Source organism: Zootoca vivipara, chromosome 6 (genome assembly GCF_963506605.1).
Source record: "Zootoca vivipara chromosome 6, rZooViv1.1, whole genome shotgun sequence".
NCBI classification, from domain to species: Eukaryota; Metazoa; Chordata; class Lepidosauria; order Squamata; family Lacertidae; genus Zootoca; species Zootoca vivipara.
In genome coordinates, this window is record NC_083281.1 from 4,834,750 (window position 1) to 4,855,202 (window position 20,453).

Here is a 20,453-nt window from a genome sequence, read left to right on the forward strand (position 1 = left end):
TTGGTTTCGGAACGCTTTGGTTTTGGAACGGACTTCCAGGACGGATTAAGTTTGAGAACCAAGGTACCACTGCACATATATTTTTACTCGGTATCAGACTCCCTTTAGTATTTATTTATTCATTACCTGTATTTCGTTTGCAAGGTTGCCCACTGAGTCCCAGGGCTGAGTGGGAGGATTTGAATCTTGTGCTCCACAGCCCTAGTCGAACACTCTAACCAGTATGTAGGGGAAGAAGACCCCTCTTTAACTGAGATGTTCCCATTTTCTGCGCCTTGTGCACCAGCCCCTTCAACCTTTTTCCCTAGTGTGATTTGCAAATGAATGGAGTGTACTCTCTCTCTGTCTCGCATACCCCATTTGGGCTGTCTTTCCCTTTTGAACAGATTTCAAATGGCTTTGGAGAGAGAAGTGTTCAACTCTGAATCATTTATAAAGTGTGGAACATTAAGATCACTTTCTGGATCCAAAGCAGAGACCTTGGATGTAAGTCAGCATGGCGGGGGAAGTTTTACTCATGACCCTGGACCTAATAATAATAATAATAACAATAATAATAATATATTTATACCCTACCCATCTGGCTGGGTTTCCCCAGCCACTCTTGGCGGCTTCCAACAAAATATTAAAATACAATAGTCTATTAAACATTAAAAGCTTCCCTAAACAGGGCTGCCTTCTGATGTCTTCTAAAAGTCAGTTGCACCAGGAAGTGATCTGACCATGGCACTTCTTTAGTTTCGCTTTTACTCAGTGTCAGATCACCAACATCCATAGAGGTGAACACCAGGTCTAAGGCATGTCCATAGCTATGAGTTGGGCCAGACTTATTCAGGGACAGCCCCATGGAGGTCATGCTTTCCACGAAGTCATAGAATCATAAAATCATAGATGGAAGAGACCACAAGGGCCATCCAGTCCAACCCCCTGCCGAGCAGGAAACACCATCAAAGCATTCTTGACATATGCCTGTCAAGCCTCTGCTTAAAGACTTCCAAAGAAGGAGACTCCACCACACTCCTTCGCAGCAAATTCCACTGCCGAACAGCTCTTACTGTCAGGAAATTCTTCCTAATGTTTAGGTGGAATCTTCTTTCTTGTAGTTTGAATCCATTGCTCCGTGTCCGCTTCTCTGGAGCAGCAGAAAACCACCTTTCTCTCACCTCTATATGACATCCTTTTATATATTTGAACATGGCTATCATATCACCCCTTAACTTTCTCTTCTCCAGGCTAAACATACCCAGTTCCCTAAGCCGTTCCTCGTAAGGCATCGTTTCCAGGCCTTTGACATCTTAATCAGAGGTAGCACTGTAATGCCAAACAAAAAAGCTTCTGGCTTTTTAACAAAAGTTATCTTGAACATCTTCTTCAGTTCATTATAAATGATTTCCCAATTATTTTTGATTACTTTACAACTCCACCACATATGGTAAAACAGAAATATTCTTCTTATTCCTTCCCGTTCTTAAATATCAGCTGCAACAGCTCTCTCGCACATCCCAAGCCCCCCCCCCTGTCTCAAAGCACACAGATCATCTTCTCCCTTTCAGGAAGCTTTCACCACTATTGCTATTTTTAAGTCGTTAAGCCTCATTTACTGAGCAGCGTTCTCAGTTCTTTTTACACTGTCTGCGGTTATCACCCTTTGGGATATGTAATCGTTTTAACGACGTGGGTGACAGGGCGATAGCCATACCTGGTCTTCACTGCAAAAGGTCCCTGGTCAAAACGTCAGCTACGCTGTGAAATTCCAGATTGGCTTCCAAGGGTTGCCCCAGGAGCAGTGTACTGCGGTAGCCCACCTCCAATTATTTGCACAGGTTTTCTGTGACGCATAAAACTAAGCCCCGTACCACCGACATTCCACCTCAACATTAGGAAGAACTTCCTGACAGTAAGAGCTGTTCGGCAGTGGAATTTACTACCAAGGAGTGTGGTGGAGTCTCCTTCTTTGAAGGTCTTTAAGCAGAGGCTTGACAGCCATATGTCAAGAATGCTTTGATGGTGTTTCCTGCTCGGCAGGGGGGTTGGACTGGACGGCCCTTGTTGTCTCTTCCAACTCTATGATTCTATGATTCAAACACTCTGTGAGGTGAGTGGGGCTGAGAGACTTCAGAGAAATGTGACTAGCCCTTCCCTGCCTGTGGAGGAGCAGGGAATCGAACCCGGTTCACCAGATTACGAGTCCACTGCTCTTAACCACTACACCACACTGACTTGGAACCTTTGATGCTGTATCTACAGAAACATTGTAAAGAATTGGACTCACTAGCAGGATTTGAGCAAACACTCACAACTAAGAAAACAAATGTAAAGATTAAGAAATAGGAATTTGGATATTAATTAAGCGCAAGACATAATTGGAAAGAGCATTTAATTTAAAGGTTAACAAAATAAGGAAAAATAAATTAAGCAGGTAGCAAATTGCCGAAAGGGGAAATTGAGGGGAGTCATAAGGGGGGGGGGATATTCAGAGTTTCAGTATTGTTTTCCGTTTATATGATTGTTAATGTGGAAAATTAAACTGTAAAATTAACAGGAAGGAGATCCCTCAATGATCTTTCTCCCTTTTGACACTAGAGCTTCAGAGGTAATAATAATAATAATAATAATAATAATAATAATAATAATAATAATAATAATTTATTATTTATACCCCGCCCATCTGGCCGGGTTCCAACAAAACATTAAAATACAGAAATCAAACATTAAAAGCTTCCCTAAACAGGGCTGCCTTGAGATGCCTTCTAAATTGTTGTTTTCTTTGACCTCTGGTGGGAGGGCATTCCACAGGGCGGCTGCCTTGAGATGCCTTCTAAATTGTTGTTTTCTTTGACCTCTGGTGGGAGGGCATTCCACAGGGCGGGTGCCACTACCGAGAAGGCCCTCTGCCTGGTTCCCTGTAACTTGGCTTCTCGTAGCGAGGGAACCACCAGAAGGCCCTCGGCGCTGGACCTCAGTGTCCGGGCAGAACGATGGGGGTGGAGACGCTCCTTCAGGTATACTGGACCGAGGCCGTAATAAACAGTGCTCTGAATTGCACCCAGAAATGAGCCCAGTAGCCAATGTATTTGATAAAGAGGGTGATAAAGAGTGATTCGATCATTCCACCGGTCATTGTTTTGACTGCAAAATTCAGCACAGGCTGACGTTTCCAAGGGGAGCCCTGCGAAGAGCGCATTGCAGTACTTCAGCTGCCCACGGAAAGCCTGGGGTCTCAAAGGCTTTCTCCCCCTGGTGGCTGCCTGGAAAATGGAATTCGAGCGGACTGAAAAAGGATACCAGGCAAACATCTCCCACCCACTTCTGCTCTTACCAGATTCTTCTGCCTCTGAGTCCAGCACTTCTGGTTTTTTTTTTAATCCTTGTTTTTGAAGGAGAGCCAAGATCTCTGCCCACCCCCCTCTGTTCCCCTCTGGGCATCCTATTTTTATTTCCCCGAAATGTATATTTTAATAGTCCAGCTACACCACTGTCCCCGAGTGACGGCCTCTTGTCTCTTCTCCCCCCTCCCCCCCCCCCAAGTGCAGGCTTTGAGATCTGTGGCCAGCGAGATTTCAGCTAGCATCATTCATATCGCTGTTTGAACCCTGGTCTCTGGGCAACAAGAGGGTCCAGAGTACCTAGGAACAAACAAACAAAAAGAGTCCGCTGGATCAGGCCAGTGGCCCCTTGAGCACAAGAGCTCTCCCCCCCTCCTGCCTTTTCCAGCCACTGGGATTCAGAAGCATTGAATTTATTTAATCCTCTGTTAAAGCCATCCAAGCTGGCGGCCTTCACTTTCTCCTGTGGCAGTGAGTTCCACAGATCCCCCCAAATATTTTTTTATTTGATTTTACAAGTGTAGAGTTATAACAATACAAAACATGGGCAGCAGTAGTGGCATACACAAATGACCTTTTTTTGACACCTGGGAATTTCCATCTGAACTATCCCCAACGAAAAGGACTCTGGTTTTTTGTTTTTTGTTTTGGAAGTGCTTTTAAACATTTTTTCCAATTCATTATAATTTTTCCCCAATTCCCTTTTACCCATTTACAGGCCCACCACATATGAAAGGAGGTTCCCCTTGATCTCATTGCATCTCCAGCACTTATTTGGTTCAGTCTTAGACATCTTAGCAAGCCTTGTTGTTGTTGTTTAGTGGTTTAGTCGTATCCGACTCTTCGTGACCCCATGGACCAGAGCATGCCAGGCACTCCTGTCTTCCACTGCCTCCCGCAGTTTGGTCAGACTCATGTTCGTAGCTTCGAGAACACTGTCCAACCATCTCGTCCTCTGAAGTACTGTACCGTATTCTTCCGCATATAAGACGATATTTTGTTGTTAGAAATAAAAGGCCAAAATTGCGTGTCGTCTTATACATGGATAGCAGCGGTGGTTACGAGCCATTGTGGTGGCAGCCAGCCGGAAATTTGCAGTGGCGTTTGCGCGTGTGATTGTTTCCTGTGGCAAGGCCTGCTGACGATTGGCTGCGGCAATTGGACGTCGATTTGCAGCAGCGGCAAGGCGTGCGTGGAATCGGCTGTGGTTGCGTTGAGTGGGCGGGTCGGTTTTGGGGTCTGAATGCTCAGTGGCCGCCTTGATGCGTGTGATTTGCAGTGGTGGGCAGGCTGTAGAGCAGTCGGCAGTGGTGTGTCCCCCCCCCCAAAAGCTCAATAACTCTGGGCAATTTCCCTCCAAAAGAAGCTCAACAACTTTGGGCTCATTTTTTGTTGTTGCGGTCCCAAAAAAATAGAATCATAGAATCATAGAGTTGGAAGAGACCACAAGGGCCATCCAGTCCAACCCCCTGCCAAGCAGGAAACACCATCAAAGCATTCTTGACATATGCCTGTCAAGCTAAAAGACCTCCAAAGAAGGAGACTCCACCACACTCCTTGGTAGCAAATTCCACTGCCGAACGGCTCTTACTGTCAGGAAGTTCCTCCTAATGTTGAGGTGGAATCTTCTTTCTTGTAGTTTGAATCCATTGCTCCGTGTCCGCTTCTCTGGAGCAGCAGAAAACAACCTTTCTCCCTCCTCCATATGACATCCTATATGACAAATAGGGGTCGTCTTATACATGGTGGAGTATTATCCACGGAACAATCCGGTAGTTCTCCTTCAAGGAATGATAACATGCTTTTAATTGGCTAAGGCTCCCCCCAATTGGGTCCATCAGCCTCTCAAACTGGTCTGCTGCTCAAACCCTCCTCTAGCCGCTCTCTCTCTCTCCCTCTCTCTCTGTGCATGTTCCTGCCCTATCCTCCATCCATCTCTGGCCCTCCTCCTCTTCCTCTGCCGTCCCCCCCTCCCCAAATCTCTGCAGCTCTGCATCCCAAATAGCCACGAGGAAATTTTGCAGTAGATGAGAATTGGGGTCAGTTTACAAACTGGGGAGGTGGGGAGAGAGAGGAGAAGGGAGGAAAGCCGGCCGGCCGGCTGCAGCCAGCCAAGGACAAAACGTGGCCATTACGGGTCACCCCTTCAAAGATGTTGCTTGCTATTTTTTGCCTCGCGCTGGCGCAGTGGGACGGTGTATTAAATAACAAAACACCTCTGTGGATTGTCCAGCCCGCCTTTTGTTGAGAGACAGAGAGAGAGGTACCACCGATGTCGGCGGGGACAAGAAATAAAAACGGGAGGGGTGTTTGGAGGACTGAGAGAAACCAGAATCTCCATGGGCGTCTGGTTCTGGGTATAACCTCTCAATGCCGGCGGCGCAGGGTGCCTCAGTTTCCCCCATCTGTAAAATGGGCTTCAGGCCAGTAGCTAGAAATCTGCTTGTAGTTAATGCAGAAAGCAGGGCTGGATCACTTCTTTAAATTTCCATTTATCCTTTGCCCCTAAATTTGGAAGCATGTCTGTGGTCTCTGGTGCTCATCTTTGGGGCGGTTTGGGTTTGTTATAGGAGCATGTTAGGTTCTTATTTTTGTACTTAGGTTGGGGTTTTTTTAATGGTCTTATGTTGTCAGTTGTTTTTGCTTATGAATCAATGAATGAATAGAGTAAGAAGTCAATTCTCACAGTTTCCTATCAATTCGTAGCACCCTGAACAAACTACAACTCCCAGGACCTCCCCCCTCCCCCAGGGAAGCTGCAGCTGTTAATCTTTGGCTATTTCTAGCCTTGAAACTTTTCCTTTCCAGCTGGTTATTAGGAGAAATCTAAGAAGATAGAACCAGTGTCTTGAGTTTGCTTTCTCCCTCCTCCCTCCTCTTTCCTTTTGTGCCGTGTGTTTTGGGACCTTACGCTACTCTGGGATGCTTAAAAAAACAACATCCACAAATGCCCTTCAGTTTGCTTCATAACACGGCTGGCCAGCTCGCCTCTGTTCTTTCTTTCTTTCTCTCTCTGGTGATTTTTTTTTTTTTGGTTCAGCCTTTGCTGCAGTCGCTAGGGAGAGTTGAAGGGTACCCAGGAGCCAGCACAGCATCCCTGAAGTCAAAATTGCGTGGCTGTGACATCACAGGCAGTTACCGTGGCAACCCTCTGCTCCCAAACGCTGTCATTGGATTAAGGTCAGGAGTCAAACATGGCTCCCTCTCTCCTTTTCCACCCAGTTTACTGTCTCCAAGTGATGGGTCTACAAGCCCTGGAGAGAACTGTCTCCCCACTCGCTGTTTCTTAAGATTCTGCCCCGGCTTTCAAAAATAACTTGGGTTGCATCCAACTAAGGCACTGTGCAGTATTGCACCATTTTAAGCGGCCGTGGCTTTCCCCACCCCCACCCCTAAAAATCCTGGGAACTGTAGTTTTATCGTGGGTGTTGTGAATTGTTCGGAGAACCCCTAATTCCCCTCCTTAAAGCTACAATTCTCAAACAATCCCTCTTTGTGGGGAACTTCAGGAAACATAGCTCCGTGAGGAAGATGGAGCACGTGTGTGTGTGTTCTTCTAACAATTCGCAGCGCCCTTAGCAAACTACAGTTCCTGGGAAGCCCTTGCTGTTTAAAAGTGGTGCGGTAGAGCTTTATCCTGGAAGCGGGGGCCTAAGCGTGGAGTACAGAGTTAAATTCACTTAGCAGTATAACTCGGGGGAAATGTTGTTATGCAAGAGACCTGGCTGGGAGGTTGGTTCTCCAACAAGTTTCCATGCAGTTTGCTGCGTTGCGTTTTTCGGTCACGCCATGCTACAACTCACCCATCTGCTAGTGCAAGAGCCCCCTTGTGTCACAGGTTGGCTGGAGGCAGGGGAGCGGTGGGGGGGCACCAGCTGGGGAAACCCCAAGGGAAACCCCCCCCCCAGGGGAAGAAGGCTCAGAGCCCGGGAAGTGGTGGCGGGACGACGGCGAGTGGTCAGAGGGAGAAGACTGGGAGGAGAAGGCGTCAGAAACTGAAGAGGGAACTGGGTTTAGTGAGCGGGGAGAGTCTGTGGCAGAGAGCAGTCCAGAATCAGAGGCAGGAGAGGAGCGGGACCAGAAGACAGAGAGGAGTCTGGCTGGTGAAGAAGCCAGGGTGTCTCTCCCTCTTGTTGCAACAGGCTCTCCACCACCCTGGTCTCCCAAGACCAGGAGAGGCATTAAAAGTGCGGAGGAGATGTAATAATAATAATAATAATAATAATAATAATTTATTTATTTATTTATTATTTATTTATACCCCGCCCATCTGGCTGGACTTCCCCTGCCACTCTGGGCGGCTTCCAACAGAACATTAAAATACAATAATCTATTAAACATTAAAAGCTTCCCTAAACAGGGCTGCCTTCAGGTGTATTCTAAAAGTCAAATAGCGGTTTATTTCCTTGACCTCTGGTGGGAGGGCATTCCACAGGGTGGGCGCCACTACCGAAAAGGCCCTCTGCCTGGTTACCTGTAACTCGGCTTCTTGCAGTGAGGGAACCGTGAGAAGGCCCTCGGAGCTGGACCTCAGTATCTGGGCAGAATGATGGGGGTGGAGACACTCCTTCGGGTATACTGGGTCCAGGCCGTTGAGGGCTTAAAAGGTCAGCACCAACACTTTGAATTGTGCTCAGAAACATCCTGGGAGCCAATGTACGTCTTTCAGGACTGGTGTTATGTGGTCCTGGCGGCCACTCCCAGTCACCAGTCTAGCTGCCGCATCCTGGATCACCTTCAAAGGTAGCCCCACGTAGAGTGAATTGCAGTAGTCCAAAGCGGGAGATAACCAGAGCATGCACCACTCTGGCGAGACAGTCTGCGGGCCGGTAGGGTCTCAGCCTGCGTACCAGATGGAGCTGATAGACAGCTGCCCTGGACACAGAATTGACCTGCGCCTCCATGGACAGCTGTAAGTTCAAAATGACTCCCAGGCTGCACACCTGGTCCTTCAGGGACACAGTTACCCCATTCAGGACCAGGGAGTCCTCCACACCTGCCCGCCTCCTGTCCCCCACAAACAGTACTTCTGTCTTGTCAGAAATCAACCTCAATCTGTTAGCAGCCATCCATCTTCTAACCACCTCCAGGCACTCACACAGGACCTTCACCGCCTTCACTAGTTCTGATTTGAAAGAGAGGTAGAGCTGGGTATCATCCGCATACTGATGAACACCCAGCCCAACCCCCCTGATGATCTCTCCCAGCGGCTGCATGTAGATGTTAAAAAGCATGGGGGAGAGGACAGAGCCCTGAGGCACCCCACAAGTGAGAGTCCAGGGGTCTGAACACCCATCCCCCACCACCCCTTTCTGAACATGGCCCAGGAGGAAGGAGCGGAACCACTGTATGAGTATGACAGTGCCCCCAGCTCCCAGCCCCTCAAGACGGTCTAGAAGGATGTTATGGTCAATGGTATCAAAAGCCGCTGAGAGATCCAGCAGAACTAGGAAACAGCTTTGTCCCTAGCCTGCTGGAGATCATCAACCAGCACGACCAAGGCAGTTTCAGTCCCATGATAAGGCCTGAATCCCAACTTGAAGGGATCCAAATGGTCCGCTTCTTCCAGGCGTGCCTGGAGTTGTTCAGTAACCACTCACTTTTGTCCATTTACTGTATTTATTTCCCCCGATTCGAACTATAAAATGGCAATTTTTCTTGGGTCAAAATGAGAGTGCCCCTAAACATTTTTTTAAGGGGGGGAAAAAAAGCACTGGGTGCAACTCATAAAATTCAGCCCGGATCCACCTTGTTGTATGTATAAAACAGAAGCAAAGAGTTGGTGGAAAGGCCATCTGTCCTCGATGCCTTAGTTGAGATTTCTGCATTGCAGGGGGTTGGACTAGATGACCCCCGGGATCCCTTCCAAGTCTTAAGATTCTATAATGCAAGGTAATTCTGCTCACATAGCCTGTTCAAATTTTGGTGGCCTGTTTTTGGGGTGGGGGTGGGGGGTGAGCGGAGGGATGGTTTAATACCGTAAGTTTGGGGTTCACCCAAGCGTGCTGATATCTCTTGTCAGCATGGAGCCAACGTGTTCGCTGCTGGAGGGATGGGTGACAATATATAGCCATCGACGTGTGAGGTTTCCAAGGCACAAGAGGACCGTTCTCGTTCTCAAGGCGCTTTCAACCTAAAGCAGGACCTGTGGGAAAATGGAGAGAAGGCAATTTCCAGGTGTACAGGCATAGCTTGTGACACACTTGACAGCTGGGTTAGCTTACCTTAGAAGGCAGACTTTCCCCATCGTTCTTGTCCCTGCCCCCCAATAAGCACCCTTGTTAGAACCCCTCTCTGCATTCAAGTGTGTTTGTGGAAATGCGTTGCAGCGTTTAATCTTGAGTGGCAATGCACAGCCATCTCCAAATTGCTGCATGCTGTCTCGTCCGACCTTGCAGGCTCTCGAGGAAGGTCGTTGATGGTTCGAGTCGCATGGCTGGTGGGGATCAGGGAGGGAGGGTGTGTGGATGAGCTTTGGGGGGCAGGAGCCAACTCCCCTCTCTCTCCCCTGAAAGATGTGCCTTATTTTTTATGCTGCAGATCTTTTTACATATCTCCAGGGTTACATGATGGTCATCAGGAGTACCGGCCTAGCCCCGCAACCGTGGGTGCCCAAGGTTGTGGGTGCCATGCAGAGTGCACAGCCCTGGGACCAAAATTTGTGGGTGCCCGGCCGCTTCATGGGGAATTTTGTGGGTGCTTCCAGGGCCCCAGGGAGTTGGCACCTACGATGTTCAAAGTTCAGTTCTGTCTTCTTTCCAGAGCTGAATGGGTATCACTTCAATCGCTGCACTTTGCAAACTATAAGAGTAGGGTGTGTCATTTTAAGGGGGTGAAACTTAGTTCTTCTTGCAACTTTCTTCATTAAAAACCGTTTTTTTGGGGTGAGGGGGTCAAATCTGGTATTATTTTGGTGTGATCGAACAACGTTTAGCTTGGCAAGTATATGTTTGGCGAAGAAGCACATGAACTGCTCTGGGAAAACCAAAGCGTTTTAATTTTACCTTCTGAAAATATCAGGTATTGCTTAATGATGATGATCAATAAGGTAAGGTAAAATGTAAAGGACCCCTGGACGGTTACGTCCAGTCAAAGGCGGCCATGGGGTTGCGGTGCTCATCTCGCTTTTGGGCCGAGGGAGCCGGTGTTTGTCCACAGACAGCTTTCTGGGTCATGTGGCCAGCAGGACTAAGCCGCTTCTGGCACAACGGGACACTGTGACGGAAACCAGAGCAGCACACGGAAATGCCGTTTACCTTCCCGCAACAGTGGTACCTATTTATCTACTTGCGCTGGCGTGCTTTCGAACTGCCAGGTGGGCAGGAGCTGGGACACTGGGGCAGAGCAACTGGAGCTCACTCCGTTGCAGGGATTCGAACCGCCGACCTTCTGATCGGCAAGCCCAAGAGGATCAGGGGTTTAGACCACAGCGCCACCCGTGTCCCAAGTGGTGATAAAAAACAACAATAATATTAATATGACTGCAAGTACTTGGCAATCATTTTTTTGTAACGATTTCTATGCAATTTACACACATTTTAACACGTATCCAATCCGTCTATGACACTCTCTGTTTGGCTGGCTCCTGTGTTCCTAAGACGTCTTTCCCCCTTCCCTCTCTAGGTTCTACTGGGACTTCACCATGCTTCTCTTCATGGTGGGGAACCTCATCATCATCCCCGTTGGCATCACCTTCTTCAAGGACGAGACCACGGCTCCCTGGATCGTCTTCAACGTGGTGTCTGACACCTTCTTCCTCATGGACCTGGTGATGAACTTCCGGACGGGGATCGTCTTTGAGGACAACACGGAGATCATCTTGGACCCTGAGCGCATCAAGAAGAAGTACCTGAAGACATGGTTTGTGGTGGACTTGGTCTCCTCCATCCCTGTGGATTATATTTTCCTCATCGTGGAGAAGGGCATCGACTCGGAGGTCTACAAGACCGCCCGGGCTCTGCGCATCGTCCGCTTCACCAAGATCCTCAGCCTTTTGCGGCTGCTTCGTCTTTCGAGGCTTATCCGTTACATCCACCAATGGGAAGAGGTAGGGTTGTTTATTCATTTGCAGCCTTCCTTAACCCATTGCTGCCCCCCGCCCCAGATCTTGCTGGACTACAGCTCCCTTCAGCAGCAGCCGGCGTGGCCAGTGGTCAAGGGTGATAGGAGTTGTAGTCCTGTGGTCTTTCAGCACCACGGAGAGCTCTGAGCTTGGGGTAGTTGTTTCCCTGAAGTGCAGAGAGCTCCCAAGTAGGTGGGGAGCTCAGGCAAGCCATGCGGTACCACGGAGAGCTCTGGAGTGGCCATTCAGTGTTATGAAGGAATTTAAGATTGTGTTTCAATACCCTGGAAAGCTCCAAGTGGTCATTCTGCGCAATGGAGAGTTTCATGTGGTCTTTCAGTACTATGGAGAGCACAAAGTCATCATTCAGGACCACGGAGAGCTCCGCGATGGTCTTTCAGTGCTGTGGCTCCAGGGAGGCTCACTTGGCACCTTCATTAACATATCTTTAGCCTCCAGGCATAAATGTTTCTCTATAACTAGGCCTTTGGCTGATTAACATCCTATGGCCTTTGTGGTAGGGATTTGTTGGTCTGTGTCTTTTTTTTGTTCTGGGACCCAAAATTTGGATTGAGCCCAGAACAAACCAGGAGCTGGCTTTTTGGCCGATGTTAGAAATCCAGATGCCCTCTAATCAGAGGGATTAACTGGCCCCTGGCAACCTTTGCCTCTGCTCTCTTCCATGACCTAAGCAACCTTGAAGGGTTGGAGGCTATAATGACGGGGAAGAACCTTGAGATCCTTGGAGGAAAAGTGAGATGTATGTGAAAAACACAATAAACATGCATTTTTAATAGATGCGTGTTTTGAAGCGGGGTGGGGGACACACAGTCTCTTTTGACCCCTGAACCTAGACTCATTGCATCAAAGAAAGGAGGCAGAATTAAGTCTTATCATACAAGGCCATCTGGGGGTTACGCGATGAAGCTGAATGTTGCGTGTCGTTGGCAGACGCAAGGAAGTTCTTTTTCTTTTTCTCTTTCTGAAAATGTATTTATTTTCAGTTTTTCAAATTAAATTTTTATAATAGCATATCAGCATATACAATATAGAAACAAGATTCCACAGAATCTCCTGAACTTCCCTCCTTCCCTTTGTGGGTCCTATTGTCAATCATTTCCTCCTGCATCTTTTACAATAATCCAAATCTCTTGCATCTCCATTATGTCCAAAACTCACCATTAAACTACAAGTGTTATTCCAGTTCCGCTAACTATTTTAGCTGTTTACGATGGTTATAAAGTCCCCCCCCCATTCCTTAATAATTTTTTGGTCTTCCTGATTTCTGATTCTTCCGGTTATTTTGGTCATTTCGGCATAGTCCATCAACTTGACCTGCCATTCTTCTCTGGTGGGGACTTCCTTCTTCTTTCCATCTCTGGGCTAGTAGCAATCACTCAGTCGCGTACATAAATAGACTTTTCTGCTTCCTTTGGGATTTTGGCACCTAAAACATGGAAGTCCTTTTCCACACAGCCCATAGCTGAACTACGGAACTCCCTGCCACAGGAGGCAGTGGGGGCTACCACCCTGCATGGCTTTAAAAGAGTATCAGGCAGATTCAGGGAGGAGAGGGCTGTCAATGGCTACGGGATTATGATAGCAGCATCAGAGGCAACACCGGTTCCTGGGAATTGGGAAGAGTTGGTGCTGTGCTTGTGCCCTGTTTGCAGGCTTCCCCTCGGTGCATCTGACTGGCCACTGTGAGAACAGAATATTGGACTAGATGGAAACTTTTGGTTCGATCCGTACCTAACAGGTAACATTCAAGGTAAAGGGACCCCTGACCGTTAGGTCCAGTCGCGAATGACTTTGGGGTTGCGGCACTCATGTCTCTTTACTGGCCAAGGGAGCCGGTGTACAGCTTCTGGGTCATGTGGTCAGCATAGAATCATAGAATCATAGAGTTGGAAGAGACCACAAGGGCCATCCAGTCCAACCCCCTGCCAAGCATTGACCATTTTGGTTGCCCTCTTCTGGACACGTTCCAGCTTGTCAGTATCCTTCTTGAACTGTGGTGCCCAGAACTGGACACAGTACTCAAGGTGAGGTCTGACCAGAGCAGAATACAGTGGTACTATTACTTCCCTTGATCTAGATGCTATACTCCTATTGATGCAGCCCAGAATTGCATTGGCTTTTTGAGCTGCTGCATCACACTGTTGACTCATGTCAAGTTTGTGGTCTACCAAGACTCCTAGATCCTTTTCACATGTACTGCTCTCAAGCCAGGTGTCACCCATCCTGTATTTGTGGCTTTCATTTTTTTTGCCCAAGTGTAGTACTTTACATTTCTCCTTGTTAAAATTCATCTTGTTTGCTTTGGCCCAGTTGTCTAATCTGTTAAGGTCATTTTGAAGTGTGTTCCTGTCCTCTGGGGTATTAGCCACCGCTCCCACTTTGGTGTCGTCTGCAAACTTGCTCAGGATGCCCTCAAGCCCATCATGACTAAGCCACTTCTGGCAAACCAGAGCAGCACATGGAAACACTGTTTACCTTCCCGCTGGAGTGGTACCTAGTTATCTACTTGCACTTTGTGCTTTCGAACTGCTAGGTGGGCAGGAGCTGGGTCCGAGCAACGGGAGCTCACCCCGTCATGGGGATTCGAACTGCCGACATTCTGCTCAGCAAGCCCTAGGCTCTGTGGTTTAACCCACAGCGCCAGCTGTGTCCTAATAGGTGACATTAGTGCACACTTAATGGACGCAGGTGGCGCTGTGGTCTAAACCACAGAGCCTAGGGCCGATCAGAAGGTCAGTGGTTTGAAGCCCCGTGACGGGGTGAGCTCCCATTGCTTGGTCCCTGCTCCTGCCAACCTAGCAGTTCGAAAGCACAAAGTGCAAGTAGATAAATAGGTACTGCTCCGGCGGGAAGGTAAACGGCGTTTCTGTGTGTTGCTCTGGTTCGCCAGAAGCAGCTTTGTCATGCTGGCCACATGACCCAGAAGCTGTTTGCAGACAAACACCGGATCCCTCGGCCTATAGAGCGAGATGAGCACCGCAACCCCAGAGTCGTCCGTGACTGGACCTAACGGTCAGGGGTACCTTTACCTTGAATGGACCACAGAGGCTCAAGTCGTTCTATGAAAAGTCTACTTTTTTACTCTTAGTGGGTAAAGACATATGGTTGAATAAATGGAGACAGCCTGGCCTTCCCACTTTTCAGGAAAGTCCGTTCTTAAACCAAAGCGTCCTTAAACCAAGGTGTGGTTTCCCATAGCAGCAGGGGACTCAATTTACACTCAACAGGAGTTCCACTTCCAAGGCAAAGTTCACAAACCAAAACACCTCCTTCCAGGTTTGCAGCGTTCTTAATACAAGTTCTTCATAAACTAAGCTGTTCTTAAACCAAGGTACCACTGTACTTTTAAAGAATAAAACCCTATACACGGAAAAATATGGTGTTTGTGTGTGTGTGTATTCAGTTTTTACAAATATCGTTTGCATTCAAATATAATCAATTTTATACATATACCCGTTATAGGTTTCTCTGAATCTTTAGACTTCCCTCCACCCACCCCTGTCCCCCGTGCTTTCATTTTATACTGCATCGTACAATGTTATCTGAATTATATTCAAATTTCCATTTATAACCATAGATGGGAGGGGAGGAGGAAAACAAGGAAAACAAAGAGTGTTATTTGCCCTCTGAAGTTAACGCAGGTTTCGTTTGATGTTGATCTGCCTTAGAATGGTTTTAGCTGTTTTTGTTTTCTTGGCTGTGCGCTTGCCTTACGTTGTCTTCCGTGTACAGTGGATGTTGGAAGTACGCTTGACATGCAAGGCTTTTGTAATTTGGGTGTGTGTGTGTGGAAGGAATGAAAGCCAATTTATCTCTGCCCTGGAGGCAAATCTAGTTCTCTGTCCGTGGTCCTGAAGCCACACTCCTAAGTGGTTTCTGCACGTCTTATGATTTTCTTCCTCCTCTGCATCCTCCGCCCCCAACGAAGATTTGACACTTCGTCGCTCATTAACAGGGAGAGATCCTCAGTTCTGCCACCTTAAACTAGGATGAGTGACAAGGAGGAACAAGACATGGGCAGCTAAGATCCTGACGGACAAATACGGCAATAGAAAGCCGGGACCGTTATAAACAAGGAGAAAAATAACGGGCTTCAGTTTGGCACACGCAGTTACGTACTTGAAAGTGTGTGAAGCACTTTGAATCATATAATTTTAGGGTTGGAAGGGATCTTGAGGGACACCCCCGCCCCTGCAAGGCAGGAATCTCAACTAAACTTCTTAGAGAACATGTTTTTAGCAGCATGATAGCAGCCCACGATATTTATCTGCAGCTTTCGAACCCATCAGAAATAATATTTTCCCCTGCCCAAAGATAGGGCAAAGCACCCTGGTTTCTTTTAAAAGGGGAGCTAGATTTAGGGTCAACGTTAGAAAAAGCACCCCAAACCTAACAGGGGGCTCCAGAGGGGCCAAATTTGCCGTCTTCCATGGGCTGCCCACTAAGAGAGTATTCCCACCGACTGGTTGATGGGGAGTCCAGGGGAGACTTGAAAGGTTTAGCTCATAGCTGCCAAGTACCCCGTTTCCCCCGGGAAACCCCCCGTATTTTCTTACCGTTTCCCGCAGGTGTCCCGAATGGCAAAATACCCCCTATTCCCCCAGATTACGGAGCTCCTGCCGGCAGCCATGTTCTTCTGGTGCCGCGGCGGCACCGGAAGTCGCTTCTACGCACTTCCAGACATGCGTAGAAGTGACTTCCGATGCCGCTGTGCCCATTTCCAAAATGTCTGTAGCGCCAGAAGTCGCTTCTACGCACTTCCGGACATGTGTAGAAGCGACTTCTGGCGCTGTGGACATTTTGGAAATGGGCACAGCGGCATCGGAAGTTGCTTCTACACATGTCCGGAAGTGTGTAGAAGCGACTTCCGGTGCTGCGGCGCTGCTGATCCCGGATTTTTCAATTCGGAACTTGGCACCTATGGTTTAGCTACAGCCATAGAACTCAGAACTGCAACAGGTTCCCTTTGTTACAACCGACGACCCATCTGGAATCAGGGTTTCGTCTTACAGTGAACATTAATTCCCAGGGGTGATTTTATTGCAAACTCCCCAGTTCCTAGCTCTTGAGGCAGGGCCGGATTTAGGTTTGATGAGGCCCTCAGCTACTGAAGGGAATGGGGCCCTTTATATGTCCCGCTGTCCTTTGACAACAGCAAATTGCCGCTGTTTTTTCTGTTGAATATATGCTATATGGTAATTTATGGACCTAATAGGTATCTCTCAAGCCATTTGCCCATGTTGCCCTGCAACCAGTACATGCAGAACCTATATATAGAAAGGAGCAAACCAGTGATGTTTTAGGGAGCAGGCTAGCAGGCGAGACCCATGACTTACATCATAGGAGCCTAGACAACACAAAACACGGTTGCTGTATGTAGGTTTTATTTTATTTCCTTTTTTATTTTCCTTTTCCCCCACAGGTTTATACTGTACCATATCATTTTCTTCCACCTTGTATGCATTCCTTTATTCCCTTTCTTAACCAATATCATTCTATTTCTGCCAATATGGAATTATTTGTACAATGAAGTTTTAAATAATCTTTAAAAAAATTACATTCTTTAGATATTTTTTGCTTTGATATTCTGATCCCGTCAAGTTCGCTAATTGTAAATATTCCAACATGGGTATCTGCCTTTCTGTATTCCCTGGTAGCGTTTCGTTCTTCCACTTCCTTGCTATGATTCTGCAATTTTAATGTTGAGCGATATCAGGCTTCTTCAACCTCGGCCCTCCAGATGTTTTTGGCCTACAACTCCCATGATCCCTAGCTAGCAGGACCAGCGGTCAGGGACGATGGGAATGGTAGTCTCAAAACATCTGGAGGGCCGAGGTTGAGGAAGCCTGAGCTATATGAAGGAGGACTTTTGTTTGTTAGCTCCAGCTCCTTGCCATAGGTTGCAAGGGGGGGGTCCCTGGCGGCGATCTAGTTTATTCTCCCTCTCTCAGAACACAAGAAGTTGTGGTCCAACCCTCTGAAGGAGAAATGTAAGGTACTACACTTGGGCAAAAAAATGAAAGGCACAAATACAGGATGGGTGACACCTGGCTTGAGAGCAGTACATGTGAAAAGGATCTAGGAGTCTTGGTAGACCATAGACTTGACATGAGTCAGCAGTGTGATGCAGCAGCTAAAAAAGCCAATGCAATTCTGGGCTGCATCAATAGGAGTATAGCACCTAGATCTAGGGAAGTAATAGTACCACTTTATTCTGCTCTGGTCAGACCTCACCTGGAGTACTGTGTCCAGTTCTGGGCACCACAGTTCAAGAAGGATACTGACAAGCTGGAACGTGTCCAGAAGAGGGCAACCAAAATGGTCAAAGGCCTGGAAACGATGCCTTATGAGGAACGGCTTAGGGAGCTGGGTATGTTTAGCCTGGAGAAGAGAAGGTTAAGGGGTGATATGATAGCCATGTTCAAATATATGAAAGGATGTCATATGGAGGAGGGAGAAAGATTGTTTTCTGCTGTTCCAGAGAAGCGGACATGGAGCAATGGATTCAAACTTCAAGAAAGAAGATTCCACCTAAACATTAGGAAGAACTTCCTGACAGTAAGAGCTGTTCGACAGTGGAATTTGCTACCCAGGAGTGTGGTGGAGTCTCCTTCTTTGGAGGTCTTTAAGCAGAGGCTTGACAGCCATATGTCAAGAATGCTTTGATGGTGTTTCCTGCTTGGCAGGGGGTTGGACTGGATGGCCCTTGTGGTCTCTTCCAACTCTATGATTCTATGAAGCTGAACATTAGAAGATTTAGGACAGACAAAAGGAAGGACTTGTTCCCAGTTAAACTGCAGAACTTCCAACCACAGGTCTTCCCACCTTCCCCTCCATGGGTCCTGTTGTCAACCTTTTCAACTGCATATTCTTCAGTGGTCCATCTTTTATGTCACTCCAGTTTCTCCATAGTATTTGCTATGTTACAAGTGCTATTGAAATCCTGCTAATGTTTCCATCTCCCAGATAAGTTGCAATCCCCCCCCCCATTCTTTGTTAAAGTTTTGGTCTTCTTGGTTCCTGAGCTTTCTGGTCAGTTTTGCCATTTCGGCATAATCCAACAGTTTAATTTGCCATTCTTTTCTGGTAAAGGTAAAGGTAAAGGGAACCCTTACCATTAGGTCCAGTCGCGGACGACTCTGGGGTTGCGGCGCTCATCTCGCTCTATAGGCCGAAGAAGCCGGCATACAGCTTCCAGGTCATGTGGCCAGCATGACTAAGCCGCTTCTGGTGAACCAGAGCAGCGCACGGAAACACCGTTTATCTTCCCGCCAGAGTGGTACCTATTTATCTACTTGCACTTTGACGTGCTTTTGAACTGCTAGGTGGGCAGGAGCAGGGACCGATCAACGGGAGCTCACCCCGTCGCGGGGATTCGAACCGCTGACCTTCTGATCAGCAAGTTTTAGGCTCTGTGGCTTAACCCACAGCGCCACCTGTGTCTTTCTGGTAGGCAGGCACTATCTATTCTTTCCATCTCTGGGCTAGTAACATCCGTGCAGCTGTCATCGCGTACATAAAAAGTATTTTCTGCTCCTTTGGAATATCAGTACCTACAAATCCTAATAGAAAAGCTTCAGGTTTTTTTTAAAAAATAATTAATCATCCCCCCCCCCAATTCATTCTATATCATTTCCCAGAATGCTTTTATTAGCTTACACGTCCACCAGATATGATAAATGGTGCCTTCTTTTACTTTTCATTTCCAGCAGGTATTTGTACCTGTCTTAGACATTTTGGCTAACTTAAAAAGTAAGGGGTAAAGGGGCCCCTGACCATCAGGTCCAGTCGTGTCCAACTCTGGGGTTGCGGCGCTCATCTCGCTCTATAGGCCAAGGGAGCCGGCGTTTGTCCGCAGACAGCTTCCGGGTCATGTGGCCAGCATGACAAAGCTGCTTCTGGCAAACCAGAGCAGCGCACGGAAACGCCGTTTACCTTCCCGCTGGAGTGGTCCCTATTTATCTACTTGCACTTTGACATGCTTTCGAACTGCTACGTGCGCAGGAGCTGGGACCGAACAACGGGAGCTCACCCCGTTGCAGGGATTCGAACCGTCGACCATCTGATCAGCAAGCCCTAGACTCTGTGGTTTAACCCACAGCGCCTCCTGGGTTTTGCTAACTTACTGGGAGTCAAATACCTTCCATACACGACTTGGATGCCTTTAAGAGAGAATTTTTTAAAAAATGCTTCATTGGTTAAAAACTGTATAACAAAAATAACCAGTGAGTGTTAAAGACAAAATAAAGATGAATGTAGAATTATTATTATTATTATTATTATTATTATTATTATTATTATTATTATCATTACCATTATCATTATCATTATTATTTGTACCCCGCCCATCTGGCTGGGTTTCCCCAGCCACTCTAGGCGGCTTCCAACAAAGATTTAAAATACATTAAAATAATCCATTCCTTAATTGGTACTTGCTTTGTACATCATTTTGTAATTGAATTTGACATGACCTCTGACCTTCCCATTATGCTCGCAAATTAAATTCCTTGAATACTCACTCATTTTCTCCATGTTGTTTAACTTACTTTAAATTTTATAAAATTATGCTATTTGCACACATATTTGTGATGGTCTTGTAGTAAGGTTAAGGCTTACTAGCAAATGATATGCAATGAAATACAAAGGATGTTTAAAATAACATTTGTAAAAACAACAACAACCAGAAGCCTTTTTCTTGGGAATTATAGGGATTGTTTTGTTGTTGTTGTTTAGTTGTGTTCGACTCTTCGTGACCCCATGGACCAGAGCACGCCAGGCACTCCTGTCTTCCACTGCCTCCCGCAGTTTGGTCAGACTCATGTTGGTGGCTTTGAGAACACTGTCCAACCATCTCGTCCTCTGTCGTCCCCTTCTCCTTGTGCCCTCCATCTTTCCCAACATCAGGGTCTTTTCCAGGGAGTCTTCTCTTCTCATGAGGTGGCCAAAGTATTGGAGCCTCAGCTTCAGGATCTGTCCTTCCAGTGAGCACTCAGGGCTGATTTCCTTCAGAATGGAGAGGTTTGATCTTCTTGCAGTCCATGGGA

At 47.2% G+C, this 20,453-nt stretch overlaps 1 protein-coding gene across 1 annotated transcript in view; it reads left to right on the plus strand.

The window, feature by feature from the left end:
• The window catches only part of HCN2 (hyperpolarization activated cyclic nucleotide gated potassium and sodium channel 2), a 54,168-nt gene that overhangs the window by 16,079 nt on the left and 17,636 nt on the right, over nucleotides 1-20,453 (plus strand). The window contains exon 2 of the mRNA XM_060275228.1: nucleotides 10,950-11,373. Coding sequence (XP_060131211.1) covers nucleotides 10,950-11,373 — 424 coding nt within the window. The remainder of the gene's footprint in view (nucleotides 1-10,949; nucleotides 11,374-20,453) is intronic.